At 36.4% G+C, this 22,300-nt stretch overlaps 1 protein-coding gene across 5 annotated transcripts in view; it reads left to right on the forward strand.

Annotated features, from left to right (window-relative positions):
* VPS13C (vacuolar protein sorting 13 homolog C) overlaps nt 1-22,300 on the forward strand; it is a 169,871-nt gene that overhangs the window by 123,241 nt on the left and 24,330 nt on the right. For all 5 annotated transcript variants that reach the window (XM_070469192.1, XM_070469193.1, XM_070469190.1 and 2 more), the window contains 12 exons: nt 727-848; nt 1,349-1,643; nt 3,235-3,624; nt 5,022-5,126; nt 5,843-6,007; nt 8,981-9,109; nt 9,393-9,526; nt 11,534-11,660; nt 15,602-15,837; nt 17,838-17,979; nt 19,115-19,255; nt 22,190-22,271. In XM_070469192.1, the coding sequence (XP_070325293.1) occupies nt 727-848; nt 1,349-1,643; nt 3,235-3,624; nt 5,022-5,126; nt 5,843-6,007; nt 8,981-9,109; nt 9,393-9,526; nt 11,534-11,660; nt 15,602-15,837; nt 17,838-17,979; nt 19,115-19,255; nt 22,190-22,271 (2,068 nt within the window). The remainder of the gene's footprint in view (nt 1-726; nt 849-1,348; nt 1,644-3,234; nt 3,625-5,021; nt 5,127-5,842; nt 6,008-8,980; nt 9,110-9,392; nt 9,527-11,533; nt 11,661-15,601; nt 15,838-17,837; nt 17,980-19,114; nt 19,256-22,189; nt 22,272-22,300) is intronic.

Below are 22,300 nucleotides of genomic sequence, written 5' to 3' on the forward strand. Positions count from 1 at the left end.
AACTAAGGAGTATTGTAGTAATATAATAGTTGTTGGTCAAATAAGATTACATTCCATTCTCTTTGTATTGCATTTTTCAAGTATGTGTGAAGGAATATTGGAATGATCTCCCCAGAAAAAATAATTTAGCATGTTAATCTATATAAATATTTTTTTCACTTTTAAGACTATTGATTTTTCTTTTTCTGGGCATTATAACAGATTTCAACATATGGTCAGCAAAAGAACATTTCTTCTTAACTATAAAATTATATGAAAATGAAAGGATTTCAACTTCTGGTCATTGTTGTCTCTAAGTTTGCTATTAGGTCCTACCTATATTACATTGAAGTTAAGGAAGAACTATACCATATTTATTTACCTCATTTTTCTTTTGCTATCCTTTTGTGTTTAGTAACATAGTACTTTGAGAAAAGGTTAAAATGAAGAAAATATTACGGCTGAAGTCTTCAAAGATTAGTACATATTTGAAAGATTATAATATATACTAAAATTCAGCATGTAATATGTGAACATGTGAATATCCTAATAATTCTTAGGTTCCATTTAACAGCAAGTTTCAGATATATAGCACTTAAATAAATAAAAGTTTTCAATTACCATAAAAATATCTTCCAGTTTTGGGCTTGAAATTTTTTAGATCTAAATGTAATTGTGTGCAGCTCACAGTTTTCTTTTTGAATGTCTACATCTTTTTAAACAACTTGTATGTTTTTTGTCCAACAGATTAAAAACCATTTTTCTATTGCTTTCATCATCTATAAATATGTTAAGACTGTGAAGCTGTTGGAGCGCATTGGAATAGCCAGACCTGAAGAGGAGTTCCATGTTCCTTTAGATTCATATAGGTAGATATTTCCTTGAATATATTAAACTATGAAAGATTCATTATATATATTTTTAATTCTGTGAATTAGCATCTATATTCTAGAAAAAAAGTAAAACATCTGTATTCTACAATAACAATAATTCTTACTATCTAAAGATCTGTAAAATCCAATTTTAAGACATATGGAGAAATATATTTATATTATTGAATTTGCCAAATGAAACTTTTTTGTTGTGTATTTGATGTTTCAGCATTTTATGAGACTTATTAGATTGTATTTGAAATTAACTTTTTTTTTAGTTGTCATTTTTTTACAGAGTAGTTTTTCTCAGAAAGTGCCTCCATGAGTCAGCTGTGTGACTTTGAGCACGTTTCTTAACTTTTCTTAGCTTTGTTTTTCTTATCTATAGAAATAGGAATAAGAGTACTTTTCTTGTAGAGTCATCAAGAAGAGTCAATTGAATTCTTTTTCTTAAGTTCTTAATAAAAAATTTTTTCCCACTCTGTTTTCTTCTTTAGATGTCAGTTGTTCATTCAGCCAGCTGGTATTTTAGAGAATCAGTACAAAGAATCCACCACTTACATTTCCTGGAAGGAAGAGCTTCATCGGAGCAAAGAAGTCAGATGCATGCTGCAGTGTCCGTCAACAGAAATGAACTTCTTACCTCTCATAGTCAACACAGTTGCTGTGCCTGATGAATTGAGCTATATAAGTGCACAGGGGGAAGACTGGGATCCAGCTTACATCATTCACCTTTACCCTACTGTCACCTTGCGAAATTTTCTCCCATATTCTCTAAGATATTTACTTGAGGTATGTGCTTTGTGCTTTTTTAAAAATTTATTCATTTTTAATTGAAGCATAGTTTCTTTACAATATTGTATTGATTTCTGCCATACATCAACATACATCAGCCATAAGTATGCATATATGCCCCCTGTTTTGCATTTTGTTTTACTTTTATTATTGCATGGAGTGAATTCTTTTTTTTTTAAATGGTATTTTTGTTGAGGTCAGTGTTTTACGTCCCATACTTATAATGCTTTAATAGTAATAATAATAGCAAAAATTAGCATAGCATCTACTTTGTGCCAGCCACTAATTCATGTATTTTACGTGCATTATTTAGTCCATACAATAACTTCCTGAAGAAGTTGCTATTATTTGACCCATTTTACAGATGAGGAAACTGAGGCTGAGAGGGGTTAAAGTGACAGACTCATAATCCCACATCTGATAAATGGTAGAACTGAGATTTGAACCAAAGCAATGCGATTCCTTGTTCTTCACCACTGAATTCTGCTGCATCTGCTATAAATTAATAATTATAATAATCTCTTGATTATCTAAGTACAGTTCTCTTGCTAAAGTACAGGAAAGCACCAGTGAGAAAATACTTCATCTTAATTTATTATGAAGTGAATTTTAAAGTTTTTTAAAGTGATGATGAACCAAAAAATAATTAGTCTGTCCTAAGAAGTATTAGGGAACATTTTCTAGTAATGAAGTATAGTAAATGCTTTTAAATTTGTTCATGCCACAACATTTCAAAATACAAAAATCTGAAAAGTGTTTGGAACCTAAATTAATTTTCTTTGTGTGACAAGAAGCCACCCCTGACTTGTGGAGACTAAAATTAATTAAATGAACTAAGTAGTATTTATTTAATAAGCTCTTGCTCAGATGGTAAAAGAGTCTCCCTGCAGCACAGGAGACCCAGGTTTGATCCCTGGGTCAGAAAGATCCCTTGGAGAAGGAAATGGCAACCCTCTCCAGTATTCTTGCCTGAAAAAATGCCATGGGTGGAGGAGCCTGGCAGGCTACAGTCCATGGGGTTGCAAAGAGTTGGACACAACTGAGCTACTTCACTTTCATTTTCAAGTAGTATTTTTACAAGAGAAGCTGTTGGTAAGGAAGCCTAGTTTATTATATTGCCATTACTCGTTTTTAAAGTAGTTCCACCTTATATAGCTTGTCAGAATAGTTTGACATCACTTTCCTTGTTTTATTTGTATGAGAACCATTAAGTGTAGAATGTGAATAAAGGATGAAGCTGAAGCCCAAGCTGTTATGTGGCTCGTGTAATGACATATCTCTTAATGGAAATAGCCAGTGTTGTTGAATCCAGTCTTAGATTCTTGACATGGGTCTGTCTTTTTCTCAGAACTAACAGCTATTGGCCTGCTGATGGCTGAATGACAATTTCTGCCTTTGGCTATGATACAGTGTTTTCTTTTTAGTCCTTAGTAATTGTTGGATATTCATAATATGTAAAGATGGTACCTTGAAGACTTCTTAGTTAATGTGAATCTGGTAGGTAATTTAGTATTTGTATAAGATAGGGAAGTTATTGCTGAGATTTTTTTAAAATTGGTAAGCAAATTTAATTTTTGTTTGTTTTTAGGGAACAGCAGAAACTCATGAGCTGACTGAAGGCAGTACAGCCAATGTTCTACATTCGCGAATCAGTGGAGAAATTATGGAATTAGTTCTGGTGAAATATCAGGGCAAAAACTGGAATGGACATTTCCGTATATGCAACACACTTCCCGAATTCTTCCTTGTGTGTTTCTCTCCTGACTCTGCTGAAACGCTGACAGTTGACCTGTCAGTACATGTCAGGCGGATTGGCAGCCAGATGGAGCTCTCCATTTTCAGTCCCTACTGGCTAATCAACAAGACTTCTCGGGTGCTCCAGTATCGTGCAGAAGATACGCATGTGAAACATCCAGCTGATTTTAGGGATATTGTTTTATTCTCTTTCAAGAAGAAGAACATTTTTAGTAAAAATAAGGTGTGTTTTTGTCAATAAAACAAATTGTTCAGTGTCTCTGGTATGCATTAGATTCAAGACTACTTTTAAGGAATACATGATTAAGTGGTGTATTAGGAACTAACAACAATAGTGCCCCAAGGCTGAGGTATCTTTTTCTCCAGTGCTCCTAGAATTACTTCTGTTCTTGACATAGTGTCAATTGGAAAGCTTGACTTTATGTAGGTTACCAGTGATGCAGTGGCATTTCAAAAGAGAGAGCAGTTGAATTTGGTTTTGAGCCTCATATGTATGAAGGATTAAGGCAGACCTTTGAGAGAAAAACAAAGCCTAAGGCCTGATCTGATCCTTTTTGCTCTGGTCACTTCTTTCCTTTGCAAACTCACATCTTGGTATTGCTCACCTCTGGGCTTTTGTGTAGCTGCACCTGCTTAGAATGTCTTTTGCCCTACACTTTCCCTGTCTGCCTCTTGTTTTCTGGTTATCACTGATCATGCTTTGACATTCTGCTCCAGCCTGACATGTGTGAAAGATTTTCTGATCATCTAAAGCAGAGCTAGATATCCCGTGCATGTTCTCTTAGAGCAGTGCTTCTCCAATCGCAGTCTCAGTGTGCAACAGAGTCACCTAGAGGGCTTTGAAAACAGACTGCTGAGCCAGGCCCCCATAGTGCAGTTCAGGCCTGAGGCCTGAGACCACACTTTGAGAACCTTTGTCATAAGGTGTTGGTTAATGCTTGATATTGTACCTGTTTATGTGTCTGACCTTTGGTTGTACTTAGGTTTTTATCATCTGCTGGGTAGATGGAGGTTAATACAGGAGCAGAATTAGATCTCTTCTGTAAAACTTCACCTTTTCCCATAGCCATAAGTAAGCTTTTTATCCTGTCAGTTTGATAGGATTTTATCCCTCTTATCACATTAAGTCTCGCATTATAATTATTAGTGTGTATTTCCTGTCTCTGTTTAGTTGGAAGCTTATTGAGGACAGGTATTGTGTCTTCCATTCTGCTTATCACAACACTTTTCATTGTTTGCTGAATAATAAAAGCATAAATTCCCTGTGTGTGCTAAAAGTTTAAGAATTCATTAGCTCTATATAAAAAACCTAACACTGGAAGATATCACTTTACATTTTAATTCCTTCCTAAGTAACAGAAGTTCTCATTGGTATACATCTTTAAATTCATTATACTCATCGCAGAGGTGAATGCAAAGGGAAGTTTAGAGCTCTGCTTTTATTGTATTGTCCTCTAGAGTTCCTGTGGTTCTCTTACCCATTTGCAGCATGCCTTTGATAATACTTTTCTTGGTCTCATGTTACTAAATAAATTTCTGGTGGTCTAGCACCTGTTCATCAAATAAAATGAATACAGTGTCTTAGATTTCTTATATGATTGTCTGTGTTCTCTGGTGTAGGTACAATTAAAAATTTCAACTAGTTCATGGTCCAGTGGTTTTTCATTGGATACAGTGGGAAGTTATGGATGTGTGAAGTGTCCTGCCAACAACATGGAATACCTGGTAAGGTTTTGCTTGCTTATTTACCTCTGATTTCATTCACGTTTTCTTCACTAAATAAGCTGGAAATCCTCAGGGGTATAGAAATGTGAATTCAGAGTATTACGTGGAGGATGTCTACTATTAGGTTATGTCTGTCTACTGATTTCTAGTACAGTTAGTATCAAAGCAAAGCCTAAATTTGTCAAAGTTTAAGACAGTGAGTTGAATCCATTTAATGAAGGAATTTGGTAAATATTCAGAATATACTAGAATCCACATTCCATACCACTCCCTGCCAACACACCTTAAATTTTAAATTTCACTGCAACAATTTGAATAATCTGATACTAGTTAACCTGTTTTATTACCTCTTTGAAATTTTTATTTGATTTTATTGATAGCAGCAAAAGAACCTGTACACTTAGATTTTAAAACAGTCTATTTTGAAATGTTAAAAAGTAAAGGATTTTTAAAAATTGAGTTTGTTATTACAAGTCATCATTAGTTAAATTACTGATTGATATTTCTTGAATTGGTTTCTGCTGGACCCAGACTAAGGAACCGAAATTTTTCTTCTTAGTGAGAAGATAATCAGTCATGGAATATGGTTCTTCTTAGTTACTTTATTTAAGAAATCCTATTTTAAAATACTTTAAGAAGACTGTGAGTAAATGTCTGTATGTGTTTCAAGCTGTGTAAAGTACTGGGAAATGATAAACTTGTTTGTTTTTCCACAGGTTGGTGTCAGCATCAAAATGAGCAGTTTTAATCTTACACGAATAGTTACTTTGACTCCCTTTTATACCATTGAGAACAAGTCATCATTAGAACTAGAAGTTGGTGAAATTGCATCTGATGGTGCACTGCCAACTAATAAATGGAACTATATTGCTTCTTCAGAGGTAATAATTTTCATTTAATATAACTGGCTCCTAAAATGTACAAGTAAATATTGATATATAAATAAGAATTAAATATCTCTCTGTCATAATCACTTTGCTACCATATTTGTGTGTGAAACTATGACAGCCAGCTTTGAAAGACTTTCCTCTTATACTATAAGGATATGTTAAAAGGAAGAAAAAATTGTTGATAATATTTATCACTAGCCTAGTCTAAACTGTTAACACTCATTTTATGGTTCTTCCTATGTGTATAAATGTGGATATGTACTGTAAAATGTACATAAAAATGATGTACTATTCTGTCAGTAGTCAAGATAATGTCTTTATAGTCAAGAAGCATCCAATCTTGGAAGGCTTAAGACTCTCTTCAATTAATACATAGAGAAGAAGATAATATGTTGCAAGCTACTTGTGGCAAGCTACTGGAGGCAGGTTAGGTGGTCTGGTACGCCCACCTCTTGAAGAATTTTCCACAGTTTGTTGTGATCCACACAGTCAAAGGCTTTGGCATAGTCAATAAAGCAGAAGTAAATGTTTTTCTGGAACTCTCTTGCTTTTTTGATGACCCAGCAGATGTTAGCAATTTGATCTCTGGTTCCTATGCCTTTTCTAAATCCACCTTGAACATCTGGAAGTTCATGGTTCATGTACTATTGAAGCTTGGCTTGGAGAATTTTTAGCATTACTTTGCTAACGTGTGAGATGAGTGCAATTGTACAGTAGTTTGAACATTCTTTGGCATGGCCTTTCTTTAGGGTTGGAATGAAAACTGACCTATTCCAGTCCTGCGGCCACTGCTGAGTTTTCCAAATTTGCTGACATATTGAGTGCAGCACTTTCACAGTATCATCTTTTAAGATTTGAAATAGTTCAACTAGAATTCCATCACCTCCACTAGCTTTGTTCCTAGTGATGCTTCCTAAGGCCCACTTGACGAAGCAACAGTTAGAACCAGACATGGAAGAACAAACTGTTTTCAGATTGGGAAAGGAGTACATCAAGGCTGTATATTGTCAGCCTGCCTATTTAACATATATGCAGAGTACATCATGTGAAATTCCAGGCTGGATGAAGTACAAGCTGGAATTAAGATTGCCAGGAGCAATATCAATATCCTCAGATACGCAGATGACACCACCCTTATGTCAGAAAGCAAAGAAGAACTAAAGAGCCTCTTGATGAAAGTGAAAGAAGAGTGAAAAATTTGGCTTAAACCTCAACATTCCAAAAACTAAGATCATGGTATCTGGTCCCATCACTTCATGGCAAATAGATGGGGAAACAATGCAAACAGTGACAAACTTTATTTTTGGGGGGTACAGAGTCACTGCAGATGATGACTGCAGCCATGAAATTAAAAGATGCTTGCTCATTGGAAGAAAAGCTATGACCAGCCTAGACAGCATATTAAAAAGCAGAGACATTACTTTGTCAACAAAGCTTCATCTAGGCAAAGCTGTGGTTTTTCCACTAGTCATGTATGGGTGTGAGTTGGACTGTAAAGGAAGCTGAACACTGAAGAACTGATGCTTTTGAGTTGTGGTGTTGGAGAAGACTCTGAGAGTCCTTTGTACTGCAGGGAGATCCAACCAGTCAATCTTAAAGGAAATCAGTCCTGTATATTGATTGGAAGGTCTGATGCTGAAGCTGAAACTCCAATACTTTGGCTACCTGTTGCAATGAACTGACTCATTTCAAAAGACCCTGATGCTGGGAAAGATTGAAGGCAGGAGGTGAAGGGGACGACAGAGGATGAGATGGTTGGATAGCATCACCAACTCGATGGACATGAGTTGAGCAACCTCCAGAAGTTGGTGATGGACAGGGAAGCCTGGCATGCTGCAATCCATGGGGTCACAAAGAGTCTGACACGACTGAGCGACTGAACTGAACTGACTGATAGGTGGTTATAGGATCTCTAAATAGATGAACTGGAAGTTTCCTTGAAAAAAATCCGCAAAATTCAACCACCTTACGTTACAGAGAAGGAAATTGAATCTCAGTATTTTTTAGGTCAGTAAGTTTATTTGGAGGTTGAGATCATTGTGGTCTAGATCAAAAGAAGAAGTTTCGTAGAAGAGCTGGTATTTGAACAAAACTTCACGGACTCAACAAGAGGTGAAGTGAAGAGAATAAGGAAAGTGGGGGAGGGGGCAGGTGTAAAGACAAGCATTAGTGTTTGAATTTGTCTGAGTTTTCAATCAAACCAGCTGACTTAAGGATAGGACTGTTTTTCTGTACATCAAAAAAAATTCTAAAATTATCTTTAAAATTGCATAGCAAAAAGTTTAAGCTGAGGGACTCTACTTAAAATACAGTGTTAGACCTCTAAGAGGCATGGTTTTCTGAGGCACTTAGAATGATCTTCATAGACATGGCAGCAAATAAGTGTTCCTTATCTTTTTATCTTTGATGTGAGTTTGATAGTAGTAGTATTCTTTTCAGAAATAGAATTTACCCAGTATTGTCACAGGTGAGGAACTTTTCTTTTATGAACTAAAATCTCAGTTTTACAGATAAGGAAACTGAGGCTCAAAAAGGTCAGGATTAAGATCAAACAGCTATTGGGGGGATAGTTCCAGCAAGGTCCTCTGCCTTCAGTTGCCTTGTGGTTTATCTGGGGCAAGATACTCTGAAAGAATTCATAGTGCAATTCATAAAAGTAAATATTAAGATTATAATTTTTAAATATTTAAGATATGTGAGATGTTCTTAATAGCACTTCAATTCCTCATATTGTAATTATTCTGTAAGTAAGAAAAGACTAATACATCTGTTCTTCTGATGGAGTTTCTTTGGCTTCATAAATAATCATATTGTCAATAATCTTAATATGAAATGTAAAGGAGCTATTTTAAGAAACAGTGATAATTGAGTTATGATTTTAATTAGAATTTAAAACTTTATTAGCCACTGTTTTATTTACCATAGTATTGTTTTAAGACTGATGTTTGACTTTTATATTTTCAGAACCTTCCATTTTGGCCTGAAAAATTTTCAGGCAAGCTTTGTGTGAGAGTAGTGAACTGTGAGGGTTCCTCCAGGCCATTCTTTTATAACCAACAGGATAATGGCACTTTATTGAGCTTGGAAGATCTGGTAAGTTTTCCTGTTTTTAAAATAAAATATCTTTGATTTTTAAAGTTTGCTTTAAAATATTTTTTAAGACATGCTATAAAATATCCTGATAATTAACTGAAGGTATACTAACTCTAACAATATATAATGCTGTACATATGTCTGTAAGAGATCAGAGCCAATGTGATTTTCTGTGAGAATTTAAGAAAACAGACTTTTTAATATCTGCATAAGTGATTGAAATTCTAAATGTAACATGTCAGTTTAAACAATACTTCAAACATACTCCTTTTTCCTGCAATAGAATGGGGGTATTTTGGTGGATGTAGATACTGCTCCGCATTCAACTGTCATCAGCTTTTCTGACTACCATGAGGGGTGTGCACCTGCCCTAATAATAAACCACACACCGTGGGACGTCCTCACATATAAACAGAGGTATGAAATAAAAAGGGTTCTTAGAAAATCTGATTTGTTTTCAGTGGTTTAGTTGCTAAAGTTGTGTTCAACTCTTGCGACCCCATGGACTGTAGCCTGCCAGCTCCTCTGACCTAGGGATTTCTGAGGCAAGAATACTGGAGTGGATAGCCACTTCTTTCTGTAGGGGATCTTCCTGACCCAGCGATCGAACCTGGGTCTTGTGCATCTCCTGCATTGGCAGGCAGATTCTTTACCAATGGAGCCACAAAGGAAGCCCACTGGTCCACAGTTCCTTCTAGGAAATACTTGGATTGAGATGTGTTTCACCTTCCATGTGTTTTCAGATTTTAGAAAGGTAATAGGGATGCGTATTGCTAATAGCCCTAGCAAGTTCTGAGGCACTACTCTGTAAGCAACACATTAGTATTCCTGCAGCAAAACGTGTAAACATTCATAATAAGTGAGATAAATGAAAGTATTAATAGTTTCCCATCAGTTCAGATCAAGTTTTGCTGCCACATGAGTTTGGCTAAGAGAAAAATATTTGGAATTTTGAAGCTTTTTACTTTTCAGAATTGCATACAAGGAACTGTGAACTTGTTTAAGCAGTACCGTTCTTTTGTGGTCTCGTGATGCTCAGTGAACCTCTCTCTATAAATTGTATTTTTTTGTAGGATAGTAGAATATTAAACAGGAGGGCAGAGGGCTGAAGACAGATTTAAGTGGAAGATTAAATAGTGATATTGAATGTATTGTAGTGCAGACTGACAGGAGTTTGGTTGTTTTGTTGTCCTTGTCTGTGCTGTTTAGCTTGGGTGATGCCATTAGACAAGGCAGCTTTAGATTCTTAAAGTATGTAATAATATATTTGCAAGGAATTATTATTATAAATCTTCAGGGCATTATTTTTACATATGTATGTATAATATAAAATAATAATACCCATTATATATATGTATACACACACACGCATATAAATATATAAAAAATAATGCCTTGCTGGGACTTCTCTGGTCATCCAGAGGTTGAGTCCACCTGCCAATGCAGGAGACGTGGGTTCGATCCCTGGCCTGGAAAGATCCCTCATGCCTGAGGGCAACAGAGCCCATGTTCCATAACTGGTGAGACCAAGGGCCACCACTACTGAAGCCCAAGCGCTCTAGAGCCTGAACTCCACCACAATGAGAAGTCCGCACACTACAGTGAGTATCCACTACTCACTGCAGCTGGAGAAAGCCCTCAGACAGCAATGAAGACCCCGCACAAAGATAAATAAATAAATTTTTAAAAATTAATGCTTTTTCAGATTTAACGTATTCTTAACTCTCATGTCTTGAATCTGCTGAGAGATTTGAAAATACAGATTAAACCCCAAATGGGTTACTTTTTGTTTTATTTTAGTTCTCTGTAAAGTCTCTTGTATTATCTAGACCAGTACTCCTTAAACTTATATATCAATATTAAGATCTCCTAGAAATCCTGTAAAAATGCAGGTTCTGATTTAGTTGGTTTTAGGTGGGTCCCAGAACATTGCACTTTCCAGCAAACCTCAAGGTGATGCTTCATGCTTCTGGTCCAGAGACTGTACTTAGAGTAGCAGTGGTACAGACCCGTTGTTTTTTTCTTCCGAGACTCTTACTTCTTATGCACTGCTTTTGATGAAAATCTCAAATTTGAGTACCAAGTAAAGTTCTCTGCTACTAAAAAGTTTACTGCTCACAGCCTTTGCTGTAGATGAATTCTGAGGTACTAGTCTGTTTACCTTCGTGGGTTTTGTTAGTGCCATCTTACCTGGATCAGTTCAGAGTATACTGCAGCTTCAGAAAGAGCAATATTCTTTTCCCTCAGGCTTCAAAATCATTAGTTATTTGGACATTTTAGGGTACTTATTTTTAGGCAGAGTTGTGTTTTACTAACAAAGGCAGTTTTATAACATGTTTGTGCCAGTCCCCTCCTCAATAAACCACAGGTCTGCGTTTCTCAAGGCCAGGGCATTTTAATCTTCCCTCTGTTGCTGTGTTTCAGCGGGTCAAAGGAAGAAATGGTGTTGCTGCCAAGACAAGCTCGACTCTTTGCCTGGGAAGATCCCACTGGTACCAGAAAGCTTAAATGGAGTTATGCAGCAAATGTTGGGGAACATGATCTGTTGAAGGTATCATCTGATGTGAATGGGTGTCATGTGAAGTGTGCTGTGCTTAGTCGCTCAGTCGTGTCCGACTCTTTGCGACCCTGTTGACTGTAACCTGCCAGCCTCCTCTGTCCATGGGGATTCTCCAGGGAAGAAAACTGGAGTGGGTTGCCATGCTCTCCTCCAGGGGATCTTCCCAACCCAGGGATCGAACCCAGGCCTCCTGCAATGCAGCAGATTCTTTACCATTTGAGCCACCAGGGAAGTGCCTAAATAACACAGGAAGTAGACAGGTTAGCTTCACATTGTCATCTTTTTCTTTTTTGAACTAAAAATGAATTGCAAGTATTTTTTTTTTCATTTATTTTTATTAGTTGGAGGCTAATTACTTTACAATATTGTAGTGGTTTTTGTCATACATTGACATGAATCAGCCATGGTTTTACATGTATTCCCCATCCCGATCCCCCCTCCCACCTCCCTCTCCACCCAATTCCTCTAGGTCTTCCCAGTGCATCAGGCCCGAGCACTTGTCTCATGCATCCAGCCTGGGCTGGTGATCTGTTTCACCCTAGATAATATACATGTTTTGGTGCTGTTGTTTTGCAAGTATTTTCAAAAGAAGTTGCTTTGGGGCTTTAGTTGGTAAATAGTTCACTCCAATATTTTGTCCTAGATCAGTCAAAATACTTTATTTGCATTTTAAAAAATAGGCCTGTTTCAGCTTGCCTAAGACCAGTACTTTTTTATTTACTTTTTTTTTATAAAGAAGGAATGTTGAGGCTAAGTGAATAACAGCTTTATTTTGCATACCATTGTTAGCTGTAAGATTTTTTAAAGCATATTTTCCCTATCAAAGCCATATGGTTTTTTAAAGGAGTATGACAGTAGCAAATTATCCATATAAGAAATATAATGAATTACTTATTGAAATACTATTTAGGTAGCTAAATTAATTAAACATGTTATTTCCTAGACACTTAGACTTTGGGAAGTCTAAGTCAGGAACTTAGACTGCCAGGAAGTTCTGCCAGGAACTTCCCTGGTGGTCCAGTGGCTAAGACTCCGTGCTCTCAATGCAGGGTGCTCAGGTTCAATCCCTGGTCAGAGAACTAGATCCCACATGCTACAGTAAGACTTCACATGCCTTAACTAAAGATCTCGCGTGCACAACAAAGATTGAGATCTCACATGCCACAACTAAGAATCAGTGCAACCAAATAAATAAATACTTAAAAAAGTAAAAGAATTCATCTGCCAGCCTCCCTCCAATATAGACACTGCTCCTCTACGAGTGGTACCTAGTTTCTGTAGGATTGTATTCTATGCTGAAAAGTTCATACAGTGTCATATTCCGCTGTCTGATAATGCCAGTTGTCATAAAAGCTTTCTTGGTTATTTAAAATAGTAATTGGCCAAGAGTGACTAAATTATCCTCTCCTATATCCTCTCTGAAATACCCATAAAAGAGATAGACCTTTGAAAAATCAGACTGATGGTTATGAGATTCTTGGAGTGATTTTCGCCATGACAATTCGATGGAGCTCCGTTGCCTGCTATGCTTTACTTTTTACAACAGAGAGACCCTCAAGGGTTGCCGGTGGTAGAGAGGGGCTTAAGTTCCCTGTTACAGTCAGGTCTCTGGCTCAGAGACATGCTAGCTTGACCAGGGGTCCCTGTACTATGCTGGTGTTATTTTCTTTCTCCTCACATTTCATGCTCCTCGGCAACCACAACTCCCAGAAGGTAGTAGACAGATACTGGAGAAAGAATGGTATCACCATCCTGAGGAACTATGTCAAGGTCTATAAATTAAGGCAAAATCGTAAAGAATCCTGGCAGTAGTGTATTCGCAGGCTTATGGTTTTAAAATGTTTCTATTCTATTGGTGTTAGAGAACCGGACAGTAAGAAACAGATTATTTTGCCTTAGTCAGCTGGTAATCTGCCAGGTTATGAAAATTAAGCTAGAAACAAGACAGTTAGCCATTTCCTTGTCTCCTGGATGATCTGAGAAGGGAATTCTGCTGAGGCTCAGGTGTACATGAAAAGGGAATTCAAAGAAAATCCACACAGTACAGTAAAGCACTTTCTCCATTAAGTGTGAATAAACAGGAAAAAAACAAACAAACATGGAGTTTATGAAAAAATAGTTGAGGAGAAAACTGTAGCATGATCCTAAAGATTCAGAAGCTGATCACACTTCTGAAAATTTTTTTACCAAAGAAGGACCAGAGAAAATTTTCGGAATGTATGCCTGAGAGTCCCAAAGTTATAAACATATGACAGCTATGATAAGAGAAAGTTGGTGAAGTAAAAGACAAAGACAACAAAATAAAATGAAAGGGGGAGCAGGGAAATAGTATGTTCTGAACATAATATATTAACACCATTTAATCCTAAATTTTAATTACAGAAATATAGATCAAAGATGATTTTTTTAAAGGATACCAATTTAATAGAAGCAAAGTGAGTAATAAAAATTCTAAAACAATTGAGAAAATGAAAATAAAGCAAAATTTGCTCTTAGAGTAAAAGAAGTAGGAGCCTAAGGAAGTATATAGTAAGTGACAAATGTCAGTACATTTTGTTGAATATATCATATCTTAACGCTTATTATATAGTATCGTAAATTCTTAGGTTTATAACTTAGAACTGCTGGTTAGAATTCAAAACCAGATCTTCTTGACTTCATAGTCCCTGGACTTTTCCCACTAAAACATGCTTCCCATCAAGCGTGTCAGTAAATGAAAATGGGTTAAATTCTCCTATTAAAAGATCGCATTCAGATTAAGTTAAAAAGGAGTTTCTAACCAGATGCGTGTACATGAGATCTGCTTTAACTGAACTACCACAGAAAGTTAAAAGCATAAAGAGATGATAAAGATTTAACAAGTAAACAAAAGTAAAACAATTTAACTATGATTCAAAGCAAAAATCATTAGATAGAATATGATAATGTGACAAAGAAGGCATGATAGCCATAAACCTTCATGCAGTGAATAATATTGTATCAAAATGTGTAACCGAAAATGTTGAAAGTCAGCTTTTTAATATACCTTATTTAATTTTTAACAGATCCAATAGATTGAAAACAAATAGGACTAGAGAGCATTTGAATAATAACTAAGATTGAACCAAGATACATATCAAATTTTGTAGTTTACAAGGAGAAAATTCACCTTCCTTAGTAGATAGCTCTGAAACATTTATAATATTTAATCATGTTTGAGTAAAAAAATTGGGCAGTCTACTTTGATATATGTTAAAAACTGTAGATCAGTTTCAGAGAACAGCAAAGACCAACCCATTTCTGTGGTTTTGGTGACATCCTTTGTTTTTGATTTTTGTGTTCCAAGAAAGCATGAAATGAAAAGCACATATTGAAATGAACTGTTGTTTTATTTATGTTAAGTCCAGAATGAAAAAAAATTGTAATTTAAATCTCTGAATACACGCACCAAATCAAGCCTAATATTTTTAAATGCTGTAAAAGACTGTCAGTCAAGAAGGCTTTTCTTAGTGAAAGTTAATACAAACTGATCACCATAGTTTGACTATTTAACAGTGTGATTTATATAAATACTTGCAGCATTATAAAGTATTAAAATATAATTTTACCTGAGATTAATTTCCAGTAAAGTTTTAAACCATTCTGTTCTCTGAGAGACAAGTAAGCATCTTCTGCCGTTGGTGCCTTTGAAGGAGATTCTTATTCCTGCTGAGTACCCTTTGAGCCTAACTAGGTAACTTAAACTAAGGTTTTAAAAAAAAATAAGCATTATTGATCTGTTACTGTTTGGAAGAATTGGTGAGGATGTTTCAAAACACATTATAACTTTAATTAATTTGTTATTTTGGTGGTTTTCGGATTTATAGTCATACTTTCTTAGCTACTGCAGTTCAACCTTATGTAATAAAAGCTTACTGTTTGTGGTTTTAATATGAAGTCTCTCTTTCCCACAGGATGAATGTGGACAGTTTCCCTATGATGCAAACATCCAGATACACTGGGTATCATTTCTCGATGGGCGCCAGAGAGTCTTGCTTTTCACTGATGATGTTGCCTTGGTTTCCAAAGCTCGGCAGGCAGAAGAAATGGAGCAGGCCAATCACGAAATAACTTTTTCTCTCCATAGTCTTGGGCTTTCACTGGTCAACAATGAAACCAAGCAGGAAGTTTCATATATTGGGATAACCAGGTATGGGAGAAGAAAGATAAGGTATCAGAAATCTTTAAAAGGCATTAAGTTCATAATATCAAGCTTGATGAGGGTAGACAAATACCTGTTTTGAATTTGATGTACTGTACATAGCTTTCAGCAAAGCTTACCGAACAGCTGCTTTCACTGCTAGTTGAAAAGCCCCTAAGATGAAATAACGTCTTTGCCCTCATGACAGCACTCATTAATTGGTGGGAGAAGAGGTTTGTTTCTTTCCTTGTTGTTTGTGTATATTTTTTAAATGAATTACAAAAACACTGAAAAAAAACCAGCAACAAAGAAGTGTGGACACGTTCTGTGGGCGCTGTAGGGGCTGGAGATACTGGTGTGGGTTGGGGAAGCCGACAACAATGAATCACATAGATTGGAGCCAGTTTCATGGAGGCAGTGTTTTAACCTGGGTACATGATCTTATTGGCTGGTTGTCTAGAACATTTTAATAATGGTGGAACCAGTTCTTTTCTCTGATTCTGCTTATACTTACATAAGAAAAATACTTGAATTTATCTGTGTTGGTTTTCCAATCACACTGACTGTGGTAAAAGACTCATTCTTCTTTGGAGGCTGTTGAGGGAAATAATTATCAGGTATAACCAGTATAGGGTCTATCGATAATAATGTGTTTGGTAAAGTACAAAATTAAGCAAAACACAGAGGTCATGTATGTAATGCTCTTTGTGCAGCTCCTGCCAGTTTAATTTTGTGAGAAGCGGCTCACCATATGGTGACCCTGCCATGAATGAATGAGAGATTCCTGTTGTTCCACCTCCTTGTCAGCATTTAGTATTGTCAGTGTTGCAGGTTTTGGCCATTCTAATAGATTTGTAGTGGTCTCTGTTTTAATTTGCAGCTACCTAATTACATGTGATGTTGAACATCTTTTCATATGCTTTTTTGTCATTCGAACCTCGTTTGATGAGGTTCAGATCTTTTGCCCAATTTAATATTTTTTGCTATTGTTGAGTTTTAAGAGTTCTTTGTATACTTTGGGTACAATAAGTCCCCTGCATACAAACAAGTTCTGTTCCAAGAGCATGTCCATAAATCCAATTTGTTCTTAAATCCAACAAAGTTAGCTTAGGTACCCAGCTAACACAGTTAGCTATATAGTACTGTACTGTAATAGGTTTATAATACTTTTCACACAAATAATACATAAAAAACAAAAAATATTTTAAATATTACAGTATAGTACCTTGAAAAGTACAGCAGTACAGTATAACATCTGGCATTTCTTGTGTACCAGCTGCATCACCACTGCTTTTATGTTTGCTTCTGGACATCCTGGCCTTGAAGTAGAGATACTCTATACAGTACTGCGCAGTAAAGTACTCAAAAGCACAGCCGCTTGTAGAAGATGCACACATGTGACGGTGTACACCAGACACGTAACTAACTTATGTGATTGGACATGTGAACACCTGTTCATATCTTTGCAAGTTTGACGCTTAAAGGTTTCTATGTAGGGGACTTACCATATCAGTCTTTTATCAGATATATGTTTTACAAATATTTTCTCCCAGCCTTTTCATTCTTTTAACGGTGTCTTCCACAGCAGAAATTTTCAATTTCAGGAAAGTCCCACATCTGTTTTTTTTTTTTTTCATGGATTGTGCTTTTAGTGATGTAAAAGTCACTGCCAAACCCAAGGTCACTCAGATTTTCTCCTATGTTGTAGCTTTATGTTTGATATTTAGGTCTTCCATCTTGATGGGTTTTTGCCTAAAATATCCCCATATGAAAAAGTTTTGCCAGTTCCTTAGTTCATTGATGTCAGTGTGTGATACAAAAACATATCCCCTGCCTCTTTTCCTTATGCACTTTTATATAAAACATAGATGTATTTTGGTGTTTAAAATCTCTTGCATAAATGTGATTTTCATAGGAGTTGACAGTTGGGAAAATTTGGAGTTGAATGAAAATTCCACAACCTAAATTATGCATTTAATTTAATTAATTTTCTTTGTGAATTATTTTAGTTCTGGTGTTATTTGGGAGATGAAACCAAAACAGAAGTGGAAGCCATTTAGTCAAAAGCAAATAATTTTATTGGAAAAGTCCTATAAGAAATATCTAGAATCAAGAGACCTTGGCTGGATTAAACTAGATGATAATTTTGAGGTATACCAAATTTGTTTTTTTTTCTTATTTATGTATTATGTTGCCATTGGTGGTAGTAAATAAAATTTCACTATCCAGTAAATATATGTATGCAGAAACTAATTTGTTAGTAGCATTAGTATGACTAAGAAAATTTATTAGCACATTTAAATTAAAATATACTGTAGATCATATACTGTAAAACATTATTTAAATGTTATCTGCATTTTTATAATTTCCTCTATTTGCAAAGCAGATAGTTTCATGTAACTTATTTTTAGGAAGATGATGGAGAAATCAACATTACTTATTGAAACTTCTGTTCTGAATGATATCAGTATATTGCTAAAGGCTGTGCAGAATTGTATATCTCTGTGATGAAAACCCTATAGAAAAATTTGCCCAATTAAATGCATTTAATGTAAATGATTGTAGGACACAAGTAGATGTCCACAAATAAACATGTGCTCTATACAGGGCCCTACATTATTAAAACTGAAAGTCACTTTTGCTTCAAGAAGAGCCCAGAAGCTTGACTGAAGTTTCAGTCATGCAGTGTGGGTTACTCTTTGTCTCTGATGGTTGCATTTGCATTATCACCATACCTGCTCCCCACCCCCACCCTCATCCCTGTAAATGTTGGTCATGAAATGAAAGAACACAGTTCAGTTAGTGTCAGACATAAGTAAGCTATTGACTATTCACTGTTTAACTTTGTTAAAACAAAGCATAAGTGTTATCTGGAATTATTCATTACTGTTGAGGTTTTTTGGAGAAGGAAATGGTAACCCACTCCAGTATTCCTGCCTATAGAATTCCATGGACAGGAGCCTGGCAGGCTCCAGGCCATGGGGTTGCAAAGAGTTGGACACAACTGAGCGACTATCACAAACTCACTCATTGAGGTTTTTAAAAAAATGAAAAGCATGGCTTATTTTCTTTAAGTACAGTTTATATCACTGAAAATTTTTCGCATAACTTTAGTTATGTGATGATTCTGCTTCAAACATCTTAGCTGTAGATCATCTTAAGGTAGATCTTTTGATTAGACGTAGAAATGAGTATTTTTCTTTTTCAGTTTGTGATTAAGTGGATATTTAAAATGGTCTACATTGCTAATACCAGTTCGTCACAAGCACATCTGCTTTTTTCCCAGGTGAATTTTGGCAAGGACCCAATGGAAATGCGTCTCCCTTCTCGGTGCTCTATAAGGCGACATTTTTTATCAGGAATTCAGGTTGAATATAAGCAATCCCCTCACCAAAGAAGTTTAAGGGCGAGATTGTATTGGCTTCAGGTAACATTGTCATCCTATTCAATGGGTGTATCTAATCAGTTTGGGAATCTTGGGTCTGAATTTTTTTTCACAAGGTTCTGTCAAGGGATTAGATCTGATAGAGTGCCTGAAGAATGATGGATGGAGATTCATAACATTGTACAGGTAAGTGTTAATAAGTGTTAATCACTCAGTTGTGTCCACCTCTTTACAATCCCATGGACTGCAGTGCATCAGGCTCCTCTGTCCAGAGATTTTCCAGGCAAGGATACTGGAGTGGGTTGCCAGTTCCTTCTCCAGGGGATCTTCCCAACCCAGAAATCGAATCTGGGTCTCCTGCACTGCAGGCAGATTGTTTACCAACTGAGCTACAAGAAAACCGTACCCGAGAAAAAGAAATGAAAAAGCCAAAATGGTTGTCTGAGCAGCCCTTACAAACAGCTGAGAAAAGAAGAGAAGCGAAAGGCAAAGGAAAAAAGGAAAGATACACCCATTTGAATGCAGAGTTCCAAAGACTAGCCAGGAGAGATAAGAAAGCCTTCCTCAGCGATCAGTGCAAAGAAATAGAGGAAAACAATAGAATGGGAAAGACTAGAGATCTCTTCAAGAAAATTAGAGATACCAAGGGAATATTTCATGCAAAGATGGGCTCAATAAAGGACAGAAATGGTAGGGACCTAACAGAAGCGGAAGATATTAAGAAGAGGTGGCAAGAATACACAGAAGAACTGTACAAAAAAGATCTTCACGATACAGATAATCACGCTGGTGTGATCACTCACCTAGAGCCAGACATCCTGGAATGTGAAGTCAAGTGGGCCTTAGGAAGCATCACTACGAACAAAACTAGTGGAGGTGATAGAATTCCAGTTGAGCTATTTCAGATCCTGAAAGATGACGCTGTGAAAGTGCTGCATTCAGTATATCAGCAAATTTGGAAAACTCAGCAGTGGCCACAGGACTGGAAAAGGGCAGTTTTCATTCCAGTCCCAAAGAAAGGCAATGCCAAAGAATGCTCAAACGACCACACAATTGCACTCATCTCACAGGCTAGTAAAGTAATGCTTAAAATTCTCCAAGCCAGGCTTCAGCAATATGTGAACAGTGAACTTCCAGATGTTCAAGCTAGATTTAGAAAAGACAGAGGAACCAGAGATCAAATTGCCAACATCAGCTGACTCATCGAAAAAACAAAAAAGTTCCAGAAAAACATCTATTTCTGCTTTATTGACTATGCCAAAGCATAGTGGAAAATTCTGAAGGAGATGGACATACCAGACCACCTGACCTGCAAGAAACCTGTATGCAGGTCAGGAAGCAACAGTTAGCGCTAGACATGGAACAACAGACTGGTTCCAAATAGGAAAAGGAGTACATCAAGGCTGTATATTGTCACCCTGCTTATTTAACTCATATGCAGAGTATATCATGAGAAATGCTGGACTGGATGAAGCACAAGCCGAAATCAAGATTTCTGGCAGAAATATCAGTAACCTCAGATATGCAGATGGCACAACCCTTATGGCCGAAAGCAAAGAGAAACTAAGGAGCCTCTTGACAAAGGTGAAAGAGGAGAGTATAACAGCTGGCTTAAAAGTCAACATTCAGGAAACTCACATCATGGCATCTGGTCCCATCTCTTCTTGGCAAATAGATGGAGAAACAATGGAAACAGTAACAGCCTTTGTTTTCTTGGGCTCCAAAATCTCTATAGATGGTGACAACAGCCATGAAATTAAAAGGTGCTTGCTTCTTGGAAGAAAAACTATGACAAACTGAGACAGCATATTAAAAAGCAGAGACATTACTGACAAAGGTCCATATAGTCAAAGCTGTGGTTTTTCCAGTAGTCGTGTATGGATGTGACAGTTGGACTATAAAGGAAGCTGAGTGCTGAAGAACTATTGGTACTGAACTGTGGTATTGGAGAAGACTCTTGAGAGACTGCAAGATCAAACCAGTCAATCCTAAAGGAAATCAATCCTGAATATTCATTGGAAGGACTGATGCTGAAGCTGAAGCTCCAGTACTTTGGCCACCTGATGTGAAGAGCTGACTCATTGGAAAAGACCCTGAACCTGGGAAGGATTTGAAGACAGGAGGAGAAGGGGATAACAGAGGACGAGATGGTTGGATGGCATCACCGAGTTGATGGACATGAGTTTGAGCAAGCTCTGGGAGATGGTGAAGGACAGGGAAGTCTGGTGTGCTACAGTCTATGGCATTGAAAAGAGTTGGACACAACTTAGCAACTGAACAACAACAAAAGTCATACATCAGAATTGATATCTTTCTTTTTGTTTATAAGCTTATTCTCCTTCTTCCTCATATCCTGTAGATTCACCATACTAATTATCCAAGGCTAAATGACCACTGAGACTTTAATTTCGCCATATGTTTTCTTATAAAAATTGTTATTTTTAATAGTTCTTTGAATTTGTCATGGAATTCCAAATTAGGATTTTCTATTATTCTTCTATATGGGAATGATTAGGGCTTTATTGGAGGCTGTTTTTATCAAACTGTTTGTTTGCTTTCTCCCTTCCTGCCTCCCTCCATCTCTTGTTTTTACCTATGGATTACTACTTTTTAGGACATTTTTCTTCTCTTTTTCTTAATACCTAACCTGTAATTTCATATGCAGTCTTCACTTACATTTTTATTTAAATTATAGATAGTTGAAATCTCACATGATCCATTGATACAAATATTTCCATTAATGATGTTCACGCTCCACAATTCTAATGCAATTTTGAGGATGTTTATATATTCCTGTATGTGGAAAATTGCCCTTGGGGAAGATACATAAGAAATTTAGATTTAAAGTGAAACTTTTAATAGCAGCACATACAAATACAGATATTATTTATGATGTAATTAGTGGCATCTTCTATAATACGTCTCTGAATCAAAAGTTTAAATTAAGTACTGCTGAATCAGTTTTCTTTTCTTTAGGTTGATAGTCAGTTACCAGGTACAGTGTTCCCTGTTGTATTTCATCCTGTGGCTCCTCCAAAATCTATTGCTTTGGATTCAGGTAAGAAAAAATTAAATTAAGATATACCC

This window comes from Odocoileus virginianus, chromosome 6 (assembly GCF_023699985.2).
Source record: "Odocoileus virginianus isolate 20LAN1187 ecotype Illinois chromosome 6, Ovbor_1.2, whole genome shotgun sequence".
NCBI lineage: Eukaryota > Metazoa > Chordata > Mammalia > Artiodactyla > Cervidae > Odocoileus > Odocoileus virginianus.